A 20,208-nucleotide genomic window follows, 5' to 3' on the forward strand; every position below is an offset into this window, starting at 1 on the left:
TGAAACTTTCTGTGCCTCAGATTTTTTTTCATCTGCAAAATGGGCACAAGATAGCACCCACCTCATGGGATTGTTGATAAGGTTACATGAGATGATGTCTGAAAGGGATGCAGCACAGTTCCTGATATAGAGAAGGCACTCAAGAAATAACAGCTAAGAAATAAGAAGCTCTGCCTATTTGCAAGTGAGCCGGAGCACATGTCCAAATTCCAGGCTTAGACCAGATTGTGAAGAGCTACCCACCCTCCAAGCTGGAGCCTACTTGGGCATTTTAACTATGTCCCCTCATGCTCTTTTCCATGAAAGGCTTTGGTATTTCACCTCCAGGAGATGCAGGTTTCTGAAACCTCCTAGATTTCCCATCATCTTTTTTGGAGCTCTTTTTTCCTATCCAGCAGGGAAGCAATCCCACCTCACTCACCTGCTCATTTGCAGCCCATGTCTTTGAGTAACAGCCAAGAAATCACAGCCACTCCATAATCAGCTCAAGTGGATTCGGGTTTTTAAAAATACAAATTGGAAGCAGCCTTTGATGACTTAATGAGACTGCATAAATCTGTGAGGTGAACTCTCCCCCCTCCCCCACTCTATTTCCTTATTCAGCAAACCCTTATTGAACTCCTTACAACATTCTAGGAAGGGAGAGGTAGAGTCTGCTGGAACGTCACTGTGACATGGCAGACATGAGCCTCAGCTTCCCTTATCTACAAGTAGTCCCTGAGCTGTGCTCATTGATGGAAACTACCTGGCACAGGTGCCACAGGACAATGATCACAAAATTATTCTGTCCTTTTTTTTTTATCTGCCTCATATGATCTGCAGGAAACACAAACATATATAAAAGAAGAAAATGGTATTAGAAGGAATTTCATCCATGGGTGATGAGATAATGGGTGAATTTTACTTCCTTATATCTCTGAGTCACCTTTAAAAAATACATATATGGAAAGAGCTTGTATTGCTTTTACAGTCAGAAAGAGCAATAAGGTTATTGTCCTTTCTGAAGGTTATATGAGATAATAGAGGGGAAGTTTCTGACACGTGATTGAGGCTCAATGAATGTTTATTTTCTTCCCAGAGGAAAAGCAAGTTGTCATTGGATACATCTGGGTAAAGGGATTATGAGTGACTTTTTTTTTTTTCCAAAATAACAGTGATTTATAATCAGGAAAAATGTTGTAATAAAAATAAGCTAAGCAGTCATGATTTTGTATGGTTTAAGTACAGGAGACAAATACCCTGCTGTTTCCAGGACAGGATGAGGCACCACGAGAACATCAAAAATCCCACCCAAAATCTCCCAATACCTGGGAGAATTTGGCTTCCTGAACATGGTGTCCAAGGTACCCAATGGATACATAAAGAGACAGCCAGTTTCTGTGCTATCCTGAGCACTCTGAACTCCTTTCCATCACAAGGAACAAGGGGCTGACATGGTTCCTTTAGAGCTGCTCAGTTGTAAATTCTAGAATTGAAAACCCCTGAGACCTCTTCATTCCTCCCTCACCACAATCAGGTCCCACTGGATAAAACCTGAAAACCAACAAACAAAAGTGGCATCTGGGTAGGGTTGTCAAATCAAGCAAATAAAAATATAGGACACCCAGTTACATTTGAATTTCAGATAAACAAGGAAAAAAAAGTTTTTTTGACACAGGGTTTCACTCTTGTTGCTCAGGCTGGAGTGCAGTGGCATGAACACAGCTCACTGCAGCCTCGACCTCCTGGGCCTAAGGAATCCTCCTGCCTCAGCCTCCCGAGTAGCCAGGACCACAGGCTCATGCCTGGCTAATTAGGAAAAAATTTTAGTACAAGCGTATCCCATGCAATGTTTGGGACGTACTTACGCAAAAAAAAAAAAAAAAAAAAAAAAAAAAAGTGTATTTATCAGAAATTCAAATGTGGCTACACGCGGTGGCTCACATCTGTAATCCCAACACTTTGGGAGGCTGAGGCAGGCGGATCACCTGAGGTCAGGAGTTCGAGACCAGCCTGGCCAACATGGTGAAACCCTGTCTCTACTAAAAACACAAAAATATAGCTGGGCATGGTGGCAGGCACCTGTAATCCCAGCTACTTGGGAGGCTGAGGCAGAAGAATCGCTTGAACCCAGGAGGCAGAGGTTGCAGTGAGCCGAGATGGCACCATTGCACTCCAGCCTGGGTGCCAGAGCAAAACTCCATCTCAAAAAAAAAAAAATTAAATTAAATAAAAACATGTAACTGAGCATCCTGCATTTCATCTGGCAATCCTTGTCTAAGAAGCATCCACCCCATCTTGTGGGGCTGGGGTATGTTTTATTTGCCCTCGAGCCAAAGTCTCAGAAATAAAAAAGGGCTCATAGGCCTCACATATTTCTTTTGCCTGGTGGAACTTTGAGCCCAGCCCAGTATCCTCCTGCACAGAGTCCAGCTGCAGCAGCGAGTGCTGCATCTATGGGGCCAGACCGTGGGGTGCCCTTTCTAGGTAAAGAATCCAGAGTCCCGAGAAGGAAAGTGACTAGCCTAGAACCACCAGGACGGTCAGTGGCAGAGCCTGGACTGGAAGACTGCTGCGGCAGTATTTAGTTCGCATTGTGCTCACCTGGGGAGCTTTGACAATCCCACTTCCCAGGCTGCACCCAGACCAATTAAATCAGAACCTCTGGGGGTGGCACCCAGGTGTTAGGATTTCTTAAGGGCCCCCAGGTGCTGCCAGGGTTGTGCTAACGATCCCCTTTGCATAGGTGTACACTGCCCCTTCCTTCCTCCCTCCCTGCTTGGGAACCTTGGGTGTCAAGTTCTTCGGACTCCTCCGTCCAGGGGATACAATCATTGGGCCATGTAGACCCTGTCTCTTGCTTTGACTTTTTCGCTTCATCCCCAATCCCCACTCCTTTTCATGCCTTCTCCTGACCAGATAGGCACCACTCTGATTCATAATCCCATGAATGTATCTTTTGGAGTCTCGTTCTGTTGCCCAGGCTGGAGAGCTGTGGCGCAATCTTGGCTCACTGCAACCTCTGCCTCCCAGGTTTAAGCTATTCTTCTGCCTCAGCCTCCCAAGTAGCTGGGATGACAGGCACTTGCCACCACGCCCGGCTAATTTTTGTATTTTTAGTAAAGATGGGGTTTCTCCTGGGTACCTGTTGGTCAGGTTGGTCTCGAACTCCTGACCTCAGGTGATCCGCCCGCCTCGGCCTCCAAAAGTGCTGGGATTACAGGCATGAGCCACCATGCCTGGCCAAATGTATCTTTTAAAAATAGGTAGATTTGTTTTATATGCTTATGTGGATGGTATTGTGCTAAGGACCTTATTCTGTTTTTCTTTTTCCACTCACCCTTCTTTAGGATCTATCTGTACTGTTGTATGCCTATCTGGTTCCTTTCTCCCTCGTGGCCCCTGCCCATTGATGGACACCTGGATTACGACCAATCCCCCAAGCCACACACACAGACAGTACTGTAGGGTGCATTGTCTCAGGGCTGCTCTATGCTTGTTTAATGGTCTCTGGGGTACAGATCAGGAGGGGCTTGCGGGTCCTGGAGTGGGTCCATCCTGAGAGGCTTAGATTTCTCGAGATGCTCCTCAGGGCCAAAGAGAAGGGACTGAGTGCAGGAAAATTACTTTTCGCTGAATTTAGCAGTTCCTGGAGCCAGGAGAGGAAGCTTCTGCCAGGCCATGCGCTCCCTTCCCTCCCTTCTCCCTGTGGCTCCAGGAAGCATTTATCACAGGTGGAATATCCCTTGTCGGAAATGCTTATGACCAGAAGCATTTCAGATTTTAGACGTTTTTGGATTTTGGAATATTTGTATTATAGTTAACATTTCAGCATCACTAATCTGATATCCGAAAATCACTGTTGATGATTCTAGATTAGTGTTTTTTCATGTTTTGTGCCCAAAAACTTCAGAGTTTGTAGCATTTCACATTTCAGATTTTCAGATCGGGGATACTCAACTTATGTCTCTTTTCTATGGAAGCCCTTTCTGGAGGTCCTCGAGTTCAGGCCAGGCCCTGTGCTTTTTTGAGGCAGCCCTGCCCTTCTTCCTAGGCAGCTCCAGGGTGGTCAGTGTCAGCCCTGCTGTCCTTCCTTTGCCCAGTCGTGGGAAGCTGGTCAGATTGAAAAAGCAATGCCAGTCGGGGGTCATGGCATAGCAGACCATATTGTCAGAAATCTTTGGTTGCAAGGGACAGAAACTCAGTTCAGTCTCACTTAAGGAAAAAAAAAAAAAAAAGAGGAAGCATTAGTGTCTCATGTGGCTGAAAATTCCTGGGAATGGTTGCCTTTAAGCCTGGCTCAATGCAGGGACCCAAAGAACTGCACCTGGAATACTTGTCTGTCTTCATTTCTCATTTTGCCATCTTCTTTGGTGGCCTCATCCTCAGCTGGACTGTCCCTTTGGGGTGGAGGAAAGGCCACCAGCATTTCCAGTCTTGCATCCCACGAGCTTAACAAATCCAACAGAAGAGCTGCTTTCCTAGAAGTCTGCCTGTCGTCTCTAGATGTAGCCTCATGGATCTGGCCTGGGTCACACGCCTATCCTTGAACCCATCTCCATGGCCAGGGGCATAGGATGAAGTGATTGGCCAGGTTAAGGCCCCCCTCCCGACTCCTGAGGCAATGGGAGGTGGGGGTGGGGCAGTTCCCTCCAAAGAAAAGCTGGGTGCTGTTACCAGGAGAAGGGGAGTGGATGCCAGGCAGCCAGAAACAACAGTCCTGCATGGGCCTTGGAAAGGTGTCATTTGCCCAGCTTGGAAGCACTGAGATCCCTTGTTAAAGATAGTTACTAGGCACTTACTCTGTGCCAGGCACAATGCTGAGAGCTTGACGTGGGTCATGTCTTCTGTTCCTTACAAGAATCCTGTGAGGCAGGAAACTCATTTGCAAACTCCATGTGGATAGAGAACTTGGCCAAGGTTGCATAACTGTTGGTGGTCCTAAAGTCAGAGTTTGTTCAATATTGTTATAAACAAAGTGTGTGATAAAGACCTGAACTTACGGAGTTAAATGCAGGGTTCGGAGGTCTGAGCGCACCATTCCAGGCTGCAGGAGAGGAAACTGAGGCCCAGAGAAAGGCAGGGACTTGCCCAAGGTCTCCCAGCTGATCAGTGGCCACGGTGGGGGAGGGAGGTGTGGACCCAGGGGCTGTCTCGGTGAGGGGCCTGTAAGCACGCCTTGGGCCGGGAGGAATGCTGCTGTGCTGCTGGCTTCAGGCAGAGCCCCAATGGGAGCCACGCGGAGTCATTAGCTTTGCGGTTAATGTTCTTTTTTCCAAACAGACCAGGCCAGCACCCACCTCCTCACCCCAGCGTAAATCATTTGCATGGCAGGGTGTCCTGAAGGGTTGTCCTTTCTCAGTCTGGAGCGAGACCGCCGCTGCATGGCCGCCAGCCTGTCCCACCAAGGGCTTCTGAAGGCCTGTTCTATGCAGGCACGGAGCTGGGTGCATCGTGATCCCACTGTTCTGCCCTCTTTAATCTTCCCCACAGGCCACTAAGATGGGATGAGGGTCCCCATTTTGCAAGTGGGGAAACTGAGGTCACAGCCAGAATTGGCCAGGGTCCAACCGAGGCCTGTGTCTGCAGTCCAGCCTTCTCTGGTTGGCAGAAGGGCATCTGGAAAAGCACGAGGTCAGTGGCGCACAGACCCAGGTCATGCCCCAGCACACCAAGGCCAATGTTTGCCATCTTCTTTCCTAGAACCCCAAGCCCTCTCCCTTGGTGCCCACCCCCTCGGCCTTCCCCCCGTGGCCGTGGATAAGGAGCTCTGCTCCTGTCCCCTCCTGCCTGCTCATAGACATGGTTCCTGTCATTTGTCTATTTCCTCCGCCTCCACGGAATCATCCCCATGAGCACACAGAAGAGCCCCGGTGGCGTCCGTCTTTCTAAAACACCCTCCATCAGCCCCCTCACCAGCCACAGTCCTGTCTCTGCCCTCCCTCCCTCAGGGCAGGTCTTTCTTAAGTGCTGGTTATGCCACCCTCTCCTTTTCCCTCTTAAGCTGTGCCCTGAGGCGTGAGTCCCTGCCCATCACTGACCTTCAGCCTGTCAGACCCTGAGCCTACATCCTGGGCCCACTACCGGGCCCCTCGCTTTCAGCCCAGGTGACCTCTCCTGGCTGCGTGAATGTTGCTGCTTGTGGCTCCTGGGCCTTCCCGAGCTCCCGCTGTTCCTCCTGCTTTCCTAGCCACCCCTCGCCCTGCCTGTCCTCCCTATGTTGAAAGCCCCAGGGTTCTATCCTGGGCCCACTCTTTCCTTTTTACTTTCTTAAATTGTGTAATACAATATGCATATAGGAAGGCATCTAAGAACAACTGTAGCATTCAACAGATTGTCATAAAACAAGCCTGTGTCTGTCTGCCCTCTTTCTCCAAGTTATCTGAGCCTATCATTGGGCTTCACATCTAGGCTGTTGACTCCCAAACCCATCTTCCCAGCCCTGACACCTCCGTTGAACCCCAGCCTCCCACCACCTGTCCAGCCTCTCCTCCTACATCTGAGGGGCATCCCACACTGAACATGCTTGGACACAACTCTTGAATCTCCCACCTCCTGCTCCTCAGCCAGCCCCATTGGCAGTAAGTAGCACCACCCCCTTGGTTGGCCATTGGCAGTAAGTGACACCACCCCCTTGGTTGGCCATTGGCAGTAAGTGACACCACCCCCTTGGTTGGCCATTGGCAGTAAGTGACACCACCCCCTTGGTTGGCCAGTAACCCGGTGTCATTCTCGATTCCTCTTTTCCTTGCCTTGGATCCATTCTGTCAGTGAGTCCTGTCATTTCTGCCTCTAGTACATGGCCCGAGTCAGTCCCACAGAGACAGAGTGGTGATTGATGGATGTGTTTCTCTGTCCCCAGTTGTCCCTGCCTTCATTTTCGTGTCTACACCAAGATGGTTTCATTTGAGACATACATTCTGCTTTACTTCCAGCCCAGATATATTGGACCTAAGAGAGAAAGGGGAGGGGAAAAAGGGAAGAGCTAGGCCCTGGAAGTGGCTTGGGAGAGTGGGAGGTCAGGGGCCTGTCCCAGCCTCCTCGTACCTGACTGGGGACTGCTGCAGTGTGTTGGTACTCAGTGGCTATTCATGGCAGGGAGGCGGGGACATTAGGCCCGTGGAGACTGAAACTCCAACTTTGGCCGGAGGCCAAGTCCCGGTGCTGGGCTGCTCTCAGAGCTGAACGACAACAGCAGCATTGGGAGGCAGTATTGCTAGCCAGGGGCCTTGCTCTGGAGTCAAAGCCTGGGCTGGAATCCTGTCTGTCACCCCCAGGCTATGTGACCTTCAGTAACTCACTCCACCTCTCAGCGCCTCAGTGTTCTCCCACTGTGAAATGTGCCCATTTTACAGAGCCACATAAGATAGTGGTGAGGACCAAAGGGGACCATCAGGGTATGGAGCTGCGTCTAGCAGGCGCTCGAGAACGTGGTTATGTGTGTACTTGTTTCAGCCACCGGTAGAAGCTGGGCAGTCTCGACACGCTCCCTCGGTGCCTCTTGATGTTGCTGGATTTCTGCCTATAGCCGACTGGTTCTCCTTAGAAGAAATGCCCCTTTGAGCAATGGATTCTGAAGTGTCTGGCCTAGGCTGGCGCTGTGCTGTCTTGGGCCTGTCTCAATCAGGGCCCATGCCCAAGAGGAACAAAGCTCCTTCCACAAAGAATAAGTGAGGCCATGCAACCTTTTCTGAGGGGCTGCCGTGTGCCAGGTACCCAGCACAATGTCACATTCATTATAACCCAGCCTTGTAGACACGCCAAGCTTCCAGCACCTCAGTGCCTTCACATGTGCTGTTCTCTGTGCCTGGAGAACCTGCCCGGCCACCGATGCCTTATCTCCAGGTCACAGCCTGTTGATCAGTCAGGGAGGCCTTTTCTGGTCTTAGTCCCCCTTTATACACCCTCAGAGAATCCCAGCTCTGTCACTCCCCAGCTGTGTGACCTCTTGGAGCCTCAGAGTTCCCCCATTGACACTTCCCCACATAGGACAGAGGCTCTTGGTGGCACTTGGCCCAGTTTTCTGTAAGATGGCTTCGTAGAGCCTTTATCTCCCACTTGAAAGGGAATTCCATAAGCACAGGAGCCACGCCTGTGTGTTCACCTCTGTTCACCCAGCACACAGCAGCGCTGGGCCCACAGTGAGTGCTCTATACGTTTTTATGATCATAATTAATGTTTTGAGCACTTAGTGCCATGCTCTGTATTACTCTTCATGACAGTAATTTCCATAACATGGGGGTGTTTACCACTATCACTCTATCACTCTATGTTATGCTGAGGGAGCTGAGGCTCTGGGAGGTGAAATGGCATACCTAAGGTCACATAGCCAGGAAAAGCCAAAGCCAGGACTTGAACCTAAGCCCGCCTGTCTCCATAGGCCATGCTCTTAATAAGGATGCTGCACTGATGGGCTCCTGTGTGGAGCCGCTGGGGGACAAGAGGAGGAGAGTTGGCGGGGGGGAAGGAGCAGGGCAAGTAAGGCCAGCGCCTTTAGGGGCGGGCGACTGTGAGTGGGGCAGGGAGCCTGGGAAAAGTGCATTGCACTGACACTTCCAGAGACACGTACTTGTCTAAAATGCCTTTTTAAAAAAAGTGCTTGTTTTATTCTACCTTTATTTATATGCCTTTTTTCTGATTATAAAAATCAATTTATGTTCATTAGAGAAAACTAGAAAACTATAAGAAGCAAATTTCTACCCAGAGATAACCACTCACATTTTAATGTATATTTTTCCTATGAATCCTATGTGCACATTTTCCACAAAAGTAGAATCAAACCATGTGTTCAGTTTTGAATGTTTTGTTCATTTAATGTTATATCATAGGTATTTTCCCATATTATTAAATATTAATTGAAAACTCAATTTTTAAAAATATTTTTTCCCATAAAAATTTGTAGCTGTATTAGTCTGTTCTTACACTGCTATAAAGAACCACCTGAGACTGGATAATTTGTAAAAGAAAGAGGTTTAATTAGCTCTTGGTTCCGCAGGCTGTACAGGAAGCACGGCTGGGGAAGCCTTAGGAAACTTACAATCATGGCAGAAGGTGAAGGGGAAGTAGGCACAGCTTACTTGGCCAGAGAGGGAGGAAGAGTGTGAGGTGGGGGAGGTGCTACACTTCTCAACAACCAGATCTCGTGAGAACTCGCTATCGTGAGAAGAGCAAGGGGGAAGTCCACTCCTATGATCCAATCACCTCCAACACTAGGGATTACAATTTGACATGAGATTTGGGCGGACACAAATCCAAACCATATCAGTAGCATACAAGTTTATTGAAGGAAAACTAGATAATACAGAAAAATCTAAAGAAAAGTCCTTCATGATCTCACCCCGAGATAATTACTATTAATATTTTGTCTCTCCATCACTTGATTTCCTATGCACATAAATAAAATGATACAGACAGATGTAGACAAATGCACACATATGTACTTTTTTAAAGAAACAAACTGAAACCCCACTTCTTCCCTCGAGCTATGGGAAGCACCCTCGCTAAGGCAAAGCATACACACTCAGATGCCCAGAGTCCAAACAAGTAGCTGACCCCTTTTGCTGAGACCTTGAAGAGGGCCACCTCAGGCGCATCAAGAGAGATCAAACCACCTCAATACAAGGGCAAGCTTCTTTAGCCCGTTGTGGCCAGGCCAGAATTCAGGTCCTACTGCCAGATTTACTGGTTTCCCAAGTGCTATAAATCCAGTTTAAGTGAAAGGTGTCTGAGGGGGTGCATTTGGACCCACCGGGGCCTGGGGCATAGTTCGAAAAAGCATGTGCATTCTTATGATTTCATTTCATATTTGGAAAACTAAAGAGGAAATATTTTTCAAGACACTATAGAATGGTAACATTTAACAAAATCTTGGCTCAAAGTGGTCTGTTTAAAAAGTCTAAAACACTTATTTTCCTATTATGGTAAACAAAAATGTTTGTATCACTTAAAAAACACCTTCACAATATTTTAATGACTCTTTCCTGATGTTGTTGTTATTTAGCATAGCAGTCTCTTCTAGACCTTAGTCGTTCCTTCATTCATCCAATAAACTATTAATAGTGAAGGCTATTTGCCAAGCCCTGAGAACATGGTGGTGACCAGACTGACACAGACCCTGCCCTCAAGAGATTCATATTCCAGCTAGGGAGGCAGAAAATAAACAGGTAATCTACTAAAGTACGAATACCTGTATTACCCAAATGATAAACACTATTTTTGCTTTTTTACCTATGTCATATGAAGAACATTTTTTCAAATCACTAAAAAGCACTTTAAAATATTTTCATAACTGTAACTTTTAAAGAACTTTCCCTTCGGCCGGGCGTGCTGACTCACGCCTATAATCCCAGCACTTTGGGAGGCCAAGGTGGGCAGATCACTTGAGGTCAGGAGTTCAGGACCAGCCTGGCCAACATGGCAAAACTCCGTCTCTACTAAAAATACAAAAATTAAGCCGGGAGTGGTGGCAGGCACCTGTAATCCCAGCTACTCGGGAGGCTGAGGCAGGAGAATCACTTGAACCCAGGAGGCAGAGGTTGCAGTGAGCCGAGATCACGCCATTGCACTCCAGCCTGGGTGACAAGAGCGAAACTCTATCTCAAAAAAAAAAAAATTTCTTTTCCCTTCATTTAGTTTTATCAACTGACTCAATCTCCCGTAGACTTTTTTCTGTCAATGCTTAAACACCTATCCAGGGCCAGGCACTGTGCTCTGTGCTGTGGACACAGCAGTGAGGAGACACCCAGGTCCTCCCTTCTTTCAGAGGCAGCATGTGTTGAAGAGCCCAGACTCTAGGGCCAGACAGCCTGGGTTCAACTCATGGGTTCAAGTAGGGGCTTTGCCACTTAGTAGCCATGTGCCCTTGGTCATGTTCCCCAACCCCTGTGCCTCAGTTTCCCTGTGAGCTCAATAGCAGGCAGTAACCGTACATGCCTCACAGAGTGGTTGTGTAAATTAAATGAGGTAGCGCGCGAAAGCTTAGAAGTGCCTGTTGCGTAAGGCCACGAGTACAGGTTTGCTCTTTTTATTGGAGCTTATGTTCTAGTTGGGGAGACGGACAACAAACGATTTTTAGATGCCCTTTTAATGATCGAAGTATGGAAACCTCGGAAAGAGGGAGAGAAGGGGAAAGGGTGGAGAGAAAAGGAGGGATGGAAGAAGAGAAAGGAGGAGGCAGGGAAAAAAGGGCCTTATCTGCCGGTCCCAAAGGTAAGAGCATGTCAAGGAAACCGAGGATGGTGCTTAATGCAATTCTGTGCTCCTGTGACTCACTAAATAACACAGATGGACAAAAGGAGAGTTCGAAGCCGGGGTGGAGTGGGGGCTGCTCGAGGCCCGGGTCGGTCGTGGAGGCCTGCAGGAGGCAGCGGGCGAGGAGGGGCTCGCGACCAGCCTGACGCGCGGCCTCTCCCCCTCCATGTCCCTCCCTTTGTCCGCACAGAGAGCGCCTTCGCTGACACGCTGACGCCCGCGCGCCTCAGCCAGGCCCGCTTCAGCGCCTGCCTGCCGCCCAGCAGCCACGACGCGGCCAACTTCGACAACAACGAGCTCGAGAACAACCAGGTGGTGGCCAAGCTGGGCCACCTGGCGCTGGGCCGCGCCCCGGGCCCACCGCCAGCCGACGCCGCGGCCGCCGCCATTCCGTGCGGGCCCCGTGAGCGCCCGCGGCCCGCGTCGTCGCCGGCGCTACTAGAGGCCGACCTGCGCTTCCACGCAACACGCGGGCCCGACGTGAGCCTGTCGGCCGACCGCAAAGTGGCCTGCGCGCCGCGGCCCGACGGCGGCCGCACGCTGGTCTTCTCCGAGCGCCCGCTGCGGCCCGGCGAGAGCCTCTTCGTGGAGGTGGGCCGTCCGGGGCTGGCGGCGCCCGGCGCGCTGGCCTTCGGCATCACGTCGTGCGACCCGGGCGTGCTACGGCCCAACGAGCTGCCCGCCGACCCAGACGCGCTGCTCGACCGCAAAGAGTACTGGGTGGTGGCGCGCGCCGGGCCCGTGCCGAGCGGCGGCGACGCGCTCAGCTTCACGCTGCGGCCCGGCGGCGACGTGCTCCTGGGCGTCAACGGGCGTCCGCGCGGCCGCCTGCTGTGCGTCGACACCACGCAGGCGCTCTGGGCCTTCTTCGCCGTGCGCGGCGGCGTCGCGGGCCAGCTGCGTCTCCTCGGTGAGTCCCCGGCCCCGCGTGCGCGAGGCCCCGCCCCTCCCCCGTCCCGTGCCGTCTCACCCTGCTGCGCTCTTCCCCGGCCCCGCCCCGCTCGCTAGGCGCTGCACCGCCCGAGGCCAGCCCGCGGTTCCCAACTTTAAGCGCCCGGCACGATCCACCCCGTCCAAAATTGCCGGACTCCACCCCAGAGTTCCGGATTCAGTGGGTCCACGGTGCGCCCCGAGAACGTGCATTTCCGACAAGTGCCCGGAGATGCTGACGTTGCGGCTCTCTGGATCACATTTTGTAAACCACCGACCTAGATAGGTAACCGGCTGATCTCCGAGCTTGGCAGGCTATATCCCCTCGGTAAATCCCCTCGGTGCGATTTTTAGTTCCGTTGTTACGATTTGTTACATTAGGGTGTTTTTAACATGTAATGCACAGTAAGTGTAGGGAAAAAATAAATTCGACTGCGCATGAAAGAGGAAATAAGAATAGTATCGTCCACAGAAAGTGCAATGGAGGCCTGAACCATCCTATTTTGAGATAATTTTTGCCTTCATTAATGCCACAAATAGGCAGGAGCAGCCACCAGCTGTGGGCCGGGCCCTGGGCACCAGGATAGGGCCAGCAGAGGACAGGACACACTCCATGCCGGTTAGGAGCTCACAGACACCCTAAAGGAGAGTTGCACGGTGTGACATTTGCTACAGCCGGGGGCTCCTCTCCCAGCTTGGTGGAGTGAAGGAGATGTTCAGAGAAGGCTTCCCAGAGAGCCTGGCTCCAACTTCATGGCTCAAAAAGTAGAGTCCAAGCAATAAGAAGCAGTCAACAGCTCATATGCTCCCTCATTGAATTTTATCCTCCCTTTGACCCTATTGAAATCAGTATCATTATCCCCACCTACAGATAAGACAGTGAGCACAGAGAGATTAAATGACTATCCCAGGGTCACATCGCTGGTCAGCTTTGAAGATGCTGGACAAATCACAGATTCTCCTGAGCCTGTTTCCTTCTGTAGAAAGAGAGTGATACCTGCTTCATGGGGTTGTCATGAGGATGAAATCATGTGCATATAATGCCTTGAGCGGGGCCTGACACTGGTTTAATCAGTGGTAACAGTCACAACAGCAGCTGTTGCTGTCTTCATGAGGGCAGAGGAGGAGCCGGGTGGCAGTGTGGTTATTTGGTCAGAGTGTTTTTTGGGGAGGGGGAAGTTGTGTTGTTTTGTGTTTTTGAGGAACCATCAGACATAGTCATCATTTCAGCCCGAGACGAAGTGCCCATTATCTGTCCATTCATCCTCACGTAGGGCAAGGGAAGGGGCATCTCTTCATCCTAAGAAACAAGCTGTTATTGTCTGAACCAACAGCAAGCTTGGGGAAGAAAACTCATCCACGTTGGGCACTAGTAGTCAGGGATCTTCTCGCAAGGGGCAAAACCCCACTCAAAGTGCCCTAAGCAAAAAAGGAAATGTCTGGGAGTATATTGGGTGAGTTCAGGAATAGCTGGATCTAGGTACTGGAAGGATATCAGCAGGATCCTACCTCTCTTTCCAACTCAAAGCTCTGCTTGCCTCTGTGTTGGCATCACTCTCAGGCAGGCCTTTGCCACGGGTTGGCTCTTCCAGCTCCAGGCTTCCCTCCCAATGAATGGAATGAGTTCCTTCTTTCCTAGTAGTTCCAGTAAAAGTTGCAGAATTGGGTCTCGGGCCTTACGGGGGTTATGTGCCCTTTCCTGAACCACCACTATTGAGACCAGAGAGTGGAAGTTCCTGTTGGCCTGGCCCTTATCCTATGAGGGAGGGCACATTAGTATCCCAAAAGAACATCCCAGGGCTGTTTCTGAAAGAGAAGAGAATAGAGGCCTGGTAGACAAAGAACAGAGGCACCACACTTGGATGCACTCTTCACTCCTCAGCAGAACCCTGGGAGATACCTCTGCTCCTCTCGTTAGACGGGAAAGCTAAGGTGCAAAGCAGTGAAGAACCATGGACTAGCAGGGCAGGTCCAACCTTCCACTGCCCCTGATGGAATCTCTTTGGGCCTCAGGTACCCTGCAGTCCAGCCCTGCGACCACGACTCCATCAGGGTCCCTCAGCGGCTCCCAGGACGATAGTGATTCAGATATGACCTTCAGTGTCAACCAGTCCTCCTCGGCATCTGAGTCATCCCTGGGTAAGGAAATGCAAACCCTGGCAGGGGCAGGGGCTGGCAGCTGGCCTGGCTCCTCCGGCTGTGCCAGTGGTCTTCCAGGGGCTGAGCAGGGTGGCCGCCTTTCCCCCGCATCCTCTCCTTCCCTCAGCTGTATGCCCAGCTGGAGGGAGGAGAAGTGTCTAGATAGGGCATTCCAAAGGGTGACGATGGTGGCATTTTATCTTGGTGTTTGGGAGTAGAAGAGTAGAGAAAGGTGCAAAACCTGCAAGGTAAACTCAAATTAGTATCTCCCAAAAGTATTCTCCCACCGGTCCCACCAAGAAGCCCTGCATTCTCGGGGTTGCCCCAGCAGAGCCCACCTGAGAGAGACATTGTTGACATATGTCCTCTTCTCCCTTTCGGCAGTGACGGCCCCCAGCTCCCCGCTGAGCCCCCCGGTGTCCCCCGTGTTCTCCCCACCGGAGCCGGCAGGCATCAAGAATGGCGAGTGCACGGTGTGCTTCGATGGCGAGGTGGACACGGTCATCTACACGTGTGGACACATGTGCCTGTGCCACAGCTGCGGCCTGCGGCTCAAGCGGCAGGCCCGGGCCTGCTGCCCCATCTGCCGGCGGCCCATCAAGGATGTCATTAAGATCTACAGGCCATAGCCTAGCCTGCCCACGGGCCTTGGCCGGTGCAAGGTCACCTTTCTGAAGCCCCCCTGGGCTGGGCAACCACATGGCTGCCGGGGAGTCCACGGGCAGCGGCCATCTCTCCAGTGGTGGGCAAGGTGTGACAGTCGTGGAGCGAGGCCCACAGGGCCTCAGCCCAGGCAGGGGTTGCTTCTGGCTCCAAAGTGCTTTGCCCCCAAAAGGCCGTCCCAAGAGCAAGCTCAGGAACTGCCTGGCAGATCACCCTGTCCCTTGGTGACCTTTCAACTGGGAAACAGCGTCCTCTGTCTGTGCAATGCTTCTTGCTGGGGTTGGGTTGAGTGTGAGAGAAGGGGAGGGGAGGGAGGGAGAACAGAGAGAATGTGTGTGTGAGAGAGAGAGAGAGAGAGAATGAACGTGTAGCGATTTTACCAGGGGTCCCTGCTCCGGGAGGAGACGTGCAATCCGGAGCCCCGACATTGGCATGACTAGAAGTTGTTCACTTTCTGGGGATGGGACATGAGCTGGTTTTGAATGTATGAAGCTGACCCTAACAGAACTCCCTGGGGTGGTGTAGAAAAGAGATGCTCAGATTTTCTAAGGGGAGGCAAAAATAACTCATTGTTTACAGCTCCAAAGCATGAACTCCTTGAGGGGAAGGTGGGTGAAGAACAATTCACTTCTTCATTTCTTACTGGGTCTTAGAGCTGGGTGTGATGGGCACCGAGGCCAACCCCTCTGGGTTGTGTCATCTTTTCACCCCTTCACCCCCAGACTGTCTAATAATACACACATCATACCTTGTCTCCGTCTCTGGAGGCAAGTCTCTGTAATGCCCTTCCCCATCTCCAAGGAGAAGACCAGCAGTAAGTTCTGTTTTTCTGTGGGAGAGAAAGAATCCTAGAGGCAGGTGACCCACCTGGAGCTGGAAAGCCTACTCCACGATGCAGACAGCTCTCTACCTTCCTGTGGTGGCCCCTGGGCCTGGCATTCCCAGGGGACCTGCTGGCAGGAGGAGGAACGAGGGCTTTATAACTTTGGTTATAACTTTTGGTCTTTGTTCTGATTCTCAGTGTATCTTCCTCTGCTGGTTACTAAAGTGTTCACTGATAAGTATGTTAACTAATGATCGAGACAGTAACTAAAAATGCTGGCACTGGGATTCTCTCCCTTCCCAGACCTACCTGCTGGTATTTCCTGGGACCCTGACCCTGCCCCACCCCCTCAGCTGTGCCCATCTCTGCAGACTCCCAGATCACATCTGGGCTGATGGGCTGGCCCAGGCCTGTCCCTCCCTTCTTGCCCCCAGTTCTGGGTTCCACCTCTGCCCTCTTCTGTGCTGTCCCATTAGGGAAGTCCCTTGGCCTGTCTATTTTTCAGTTCCCAATTAGAAGTCTAGAACCTGACAACTCCAGGAGTTCTTGGGAGGACAAGTACAACGTTCTAAAAAGCCTGAGACGCCTTACAAAAAGCAAGTATCATTTGTAGTACAATTCCTAATCTGTTCATGTCCTGCTGAAGGAGGGAAGGAGGGAGAGGAAGGCAGGGGAGTTGATGCATTCATATAACAGACACTTGCTGGGTGTCTGGGTGCCCAGAGCAAAGCTGGGCCAGGCCCTCACCAGATCAAGCCCCATAGACCAGCTGGTGCCCGTGCGATGCTGGCGGTTTGGGGCCTCCTGTTCCTCCTCTAGCTGGGAGTAATCACGGTTGTCTGACCTGATTCCAACTTAAGGTCCCCACTCTCTTGCCCCATCAAGAATCCCTGATTATTTACTTTTCCCTAGAAAATCTGGGGAAATTCCCACATTTTAATTTTGCAGCAGAATCTTTTGAGCAGCTTTTGGAACCACAGTGTTTGCCAAGATAAGAGTTTGAGAATCCAGCAGCCCTGGGTGCCTGGCTGAATTTGGTTTCCTGCATGTGCTGGGTGTGGGCGGGGCCACGCACAGGCCCTGCATGGGAGGACTCCTCACCCCAGGCCTGTGGTGCTGCAGACAACCGTCTCCTGTCTACACTGTGACCCAGCCACAAGCTGTGGGGTCTCAGTGGCCTGGGGGAAAGCAGCTCCACTCTCCTGCCCTTCCTGGCTGCCCCTATGGGTTCCAGCTGGGGTCACGTCCAGCCTCCACTGGGAAACCAGTGACTGAGGCCTGGACCCAGAGGTGGACCAGGCATCTCCTGGCCACCTGTGACCTGGGAAGAAGCGAGTCAGTGGCCCGTTCAACCTGCTCTGCAGCTGCTATAAATAGCCTCCCTGTTTCCAAGAGGAGGTAAGGAGGTGTTTATCTTCTAAAAACCAGACGTTTCCTGATGCTCTGAGCGTTACTCAGTGCTACAGAGGAGATGCACACGTCCCCACTATGTTCTGTCTTGAGAAGGGGACAAGAGAAAGAGGAAAAGGAGCCACTGTCCTTTATTTTGCACCTACAGCGTGCCTTGGCACTGGGCTAGAGAGGCACCTTCCTGCGTGAATCCTGTGCGGCAGGTCTTATTGCCATAATAAGTCACATCAAAGACACTGCTGGTCATAAAACACTGTTTTACATACCACAGGGAAAAACGCTGCCAATCTTAACTAAGATGCTACAACTGTACAGTTCCTTCCAATCAGAGATGTTCACGTGTGAAAAAAAACCTGTGCTACTTACAATCTATGAAAGCTGGTATTATCCCACTTGGCAGGTAAGGAAACTGAGGTCCTGTGAGTGAAGTGACCTCATGATCACACAACAGGAGATGGCAGGGCTGGGATTCAAACCCGGGAGTGTCTGCTGCCACATCCCACACTCCCACTGCCTGGCTCCAAGTCCCAGGAAGCTCGAGACTGTGAGTTTTCTCCCTTGAAACTCACCTGGAGAGAGTCCGGGCACCTGTGCCTATGTGGAGGGTTCCAGCCCCAGCCAGGCCCCTCCGCTGCCCACACCCTGGGAGGAGAAGTGGCCTCCCTTCCAGGCTCATCTGCTCACTGCCCGCATTCTCCTGGCAGAGCTGAGGTCTGAGAGATCTGGACTCCAACCCAAGGGCCCTCTCTTGTTATTCAGGGGTGTCCACAGTTAGGGAGGGACCTGGGGCCTTGTCCCACCACCTTCCTAGGCCCCGTGATCACCACCCCCTCAAGCGGGGCCCCAGCCCCCTGAGCACCCCCTCACGTGACCCAGCCCTCGGCTGTTCCAGGCTCACTGCCCATGGTGTGCTCTTCTGGGCCACAGCAGCCAGGGCTCCAGGGCGAGGACAGGGGAGACCTGAAAACACCCCGTTGTTCATGGTCTTGTGCCCGTTCATTCAGAGCCTCCTGAAAAACTGGGCTGTTTGCAAAGCAAATCTGGCTCCTTGTCCTAGCAGGTTCTCAGAACGGGGAGTCCCCTGGGATGGAGCTGCTCCCCTCACGGCAGCACCACGTTTCCAGTCCCTCGATGCCACTAATCAGCATGGACTGTGTTCAGGACACAGGGTGAACTTTTCTCTGACCCCCGGTGCTGGGCCTGTGCCAGCACGTAGTAGTTACTCAGTAGAGGTTTGCTGAGTGAACCAGAAATCAGATTATGAGTGTTCAGGGGTTTGATAAAACAGCACCACATAACGCACACAAAGATACTCCAGAAACATTTGCTGAGTACCTAGTATGTGTGAGGTGCTGTGAGGATAGAGCAGAGAGGACTGTGCCCCAGCTGTGATGCCGGCAGAGGTGACACTAAGAGGGAAATGAGATATTTGGGGCAGAATCCACTGGGCTCTCTTGGCCATCCGCTGCCTTGGGTCCGTTGAGGTGGGTGCCCAAAGGCTGCCTTCTTGACCAGAACCTGCTGTGCGCTTCACAGAACCTCCTCTTCATTGGAAATGCTGGGCACATTGCAGTCAGTGAGCTGCTGCCAAAACGGCGTTAAGTAGAACCCCCAGAGGCCTCGCCGGTTGGTGATCACCCTCAGGTCCTGCCAGGGAGACACAGTGAGGAGGTTGACTAATTGCTGCTTTCAGGCCCTGGAAATCAGTCGCCAAGGCCCAGGAGAACCCCGGTGAGTCCGTCCAGTTGAGGCAGAGAGGCAATAACCTCCCATTGCTCAGCCCTGCGCCTGCCCCAGTCCTGGCAGGGGGCACCGGCTCAGGAACACGCGGCCTCCTGGCATTTCTCGGTATTTAACTGTCTCGCTGTCTTATCTGAGTCCCTAATGAAACGACTTGTGTGACAATCTGTCTGTGCCTTACGAAAGTGTCTGTGCACTTTTTATCCTTTTTAAAAGCAACTTTTAAAAGTGGATGGGGAGGGGGGCTAGCATACGTGGTAGGGTCCTAGAAATCTGTGGTCATCGCTGAAATCCTTTTTGCATCATGTTTTTTGATGTTGGAGTGATGAAGTGTACATCCCCCACCCCACACACCACTACCTGTGTACAGACCTTTTAAAACATGTCTTCTTTTTCTGATTCAATACTGTGACCTCTCCAATACAGTCTAATCCTTGGGGATCTGTAATCAAGGTTTTAAAACCTGGGAAGTGGGTTGGGAAGGGTTTGCACTGGTCTTGCGTGTTGTGCTTTTCTGTGTTGTGTGTTTTGATTTTTGTCTGTTTTTATCTGTTTTATATTGACATAATTTTCCTGTTTAAAAAAATACAACTTTGGCTTGTTAAAAAAAAAAAAAAAAGTCTTCAGAACTCAATTTTTAAAATCCCACTCACATACACTGATGGGGAGTGAAGGTGAGGATCCAAATCATTGCCAGTCTTGAGGAAATAAGTTGCAAAATGGCTATAGAACCCCGACAATGTTTGATGCCTTTGCCAAATAACTCACTTCTGTGAAAATCACAAGGAAATCATTCTAATCAAGGATGAGATCTATGTGTAAAGATATTCACTGCAGCATTTTCTAGAGTGGTAAAAAGCTGTGAGCAACCCTCATGTCCAACAACCAGGGTGTATTCACCAAGACTTGGTTACAAGTGACAGAAACCCAACTCAGATAGGTTTTAGGGGGATAAAGAACTAGGGAACTGAAAAGTCCAGTAGCAGAACTCACTCTACGTGCAGGTAGAACCAGGGTCTGAAATGCTGCATCAGGACTAGCCTCTCCCCTCTCACTCAGCCCTGTGATCTGGCCCCATTCCCAGGCAGGTTCTCAAGATGCCTCCTGCAGGGCCACCAGCATCCTGCCTTTGAGCATTCCCTGCACGGACCAGCTCAGATCACGTGTTCGCTCCTGAACTAGTCACAGGACAGGGAGATACGGGGCTCTGATTGGTCAGACCCAGGATGGGTGCTCACCTGCACCCAATAGCTGCCCTGTCTGAACTCTGGGCT

The 20,208-nt window shown here is 51.2% G+C and overlaps 1 protein-coding gene across 1 annotated transcript in view; it reads left to right on the forward strand.

The window, feature by feature from the left end:
* NEURL1B (neuralized E3 ubiquitin protein ligase 1B) overlaps positions 1-19,525 on the forward strand; it is a 50,742-nt gene extending 31,217 nt beyond the window's left edge. Inside the window, exons 3-5 of the mRNA XM_034960968.3 lie at positions 11,420-12,139; positions 14,173-14,298; positions 14,683-19,525. Of these exons, the coding sequence (XP_034816859.1) occupies positions 11,420-12,139; positions 14,173-14,298; positions 14,683-14,927 (1,091 nt within the window). The 3' untranslated portion in view covers positions 14,928-19,525. The remainder of the gene's footprint in view (positions 1-11,419; positions 12,140-14,172; positions 14,299-14,682) is intronic.
* The last annotated feature ends 683 nt before the right edge of the window (positions 19,526-20,208 follow it).

The sequence above is a fragment of the Pan paniscus genome, chromosome 4 (assembly GCF_029289425.2).
Source record: "Pan paniscus chromosome 4, NHGRI_mPanPan1-v2.0_pri, whole genome shotgun sequence".
NCBI classification, from domain to species: domain Eukaryota; kingdom Metazoa; phylum Chordata; class Mammalia; order Primates; family Hominidae; genus Pan; species Pan paniscus.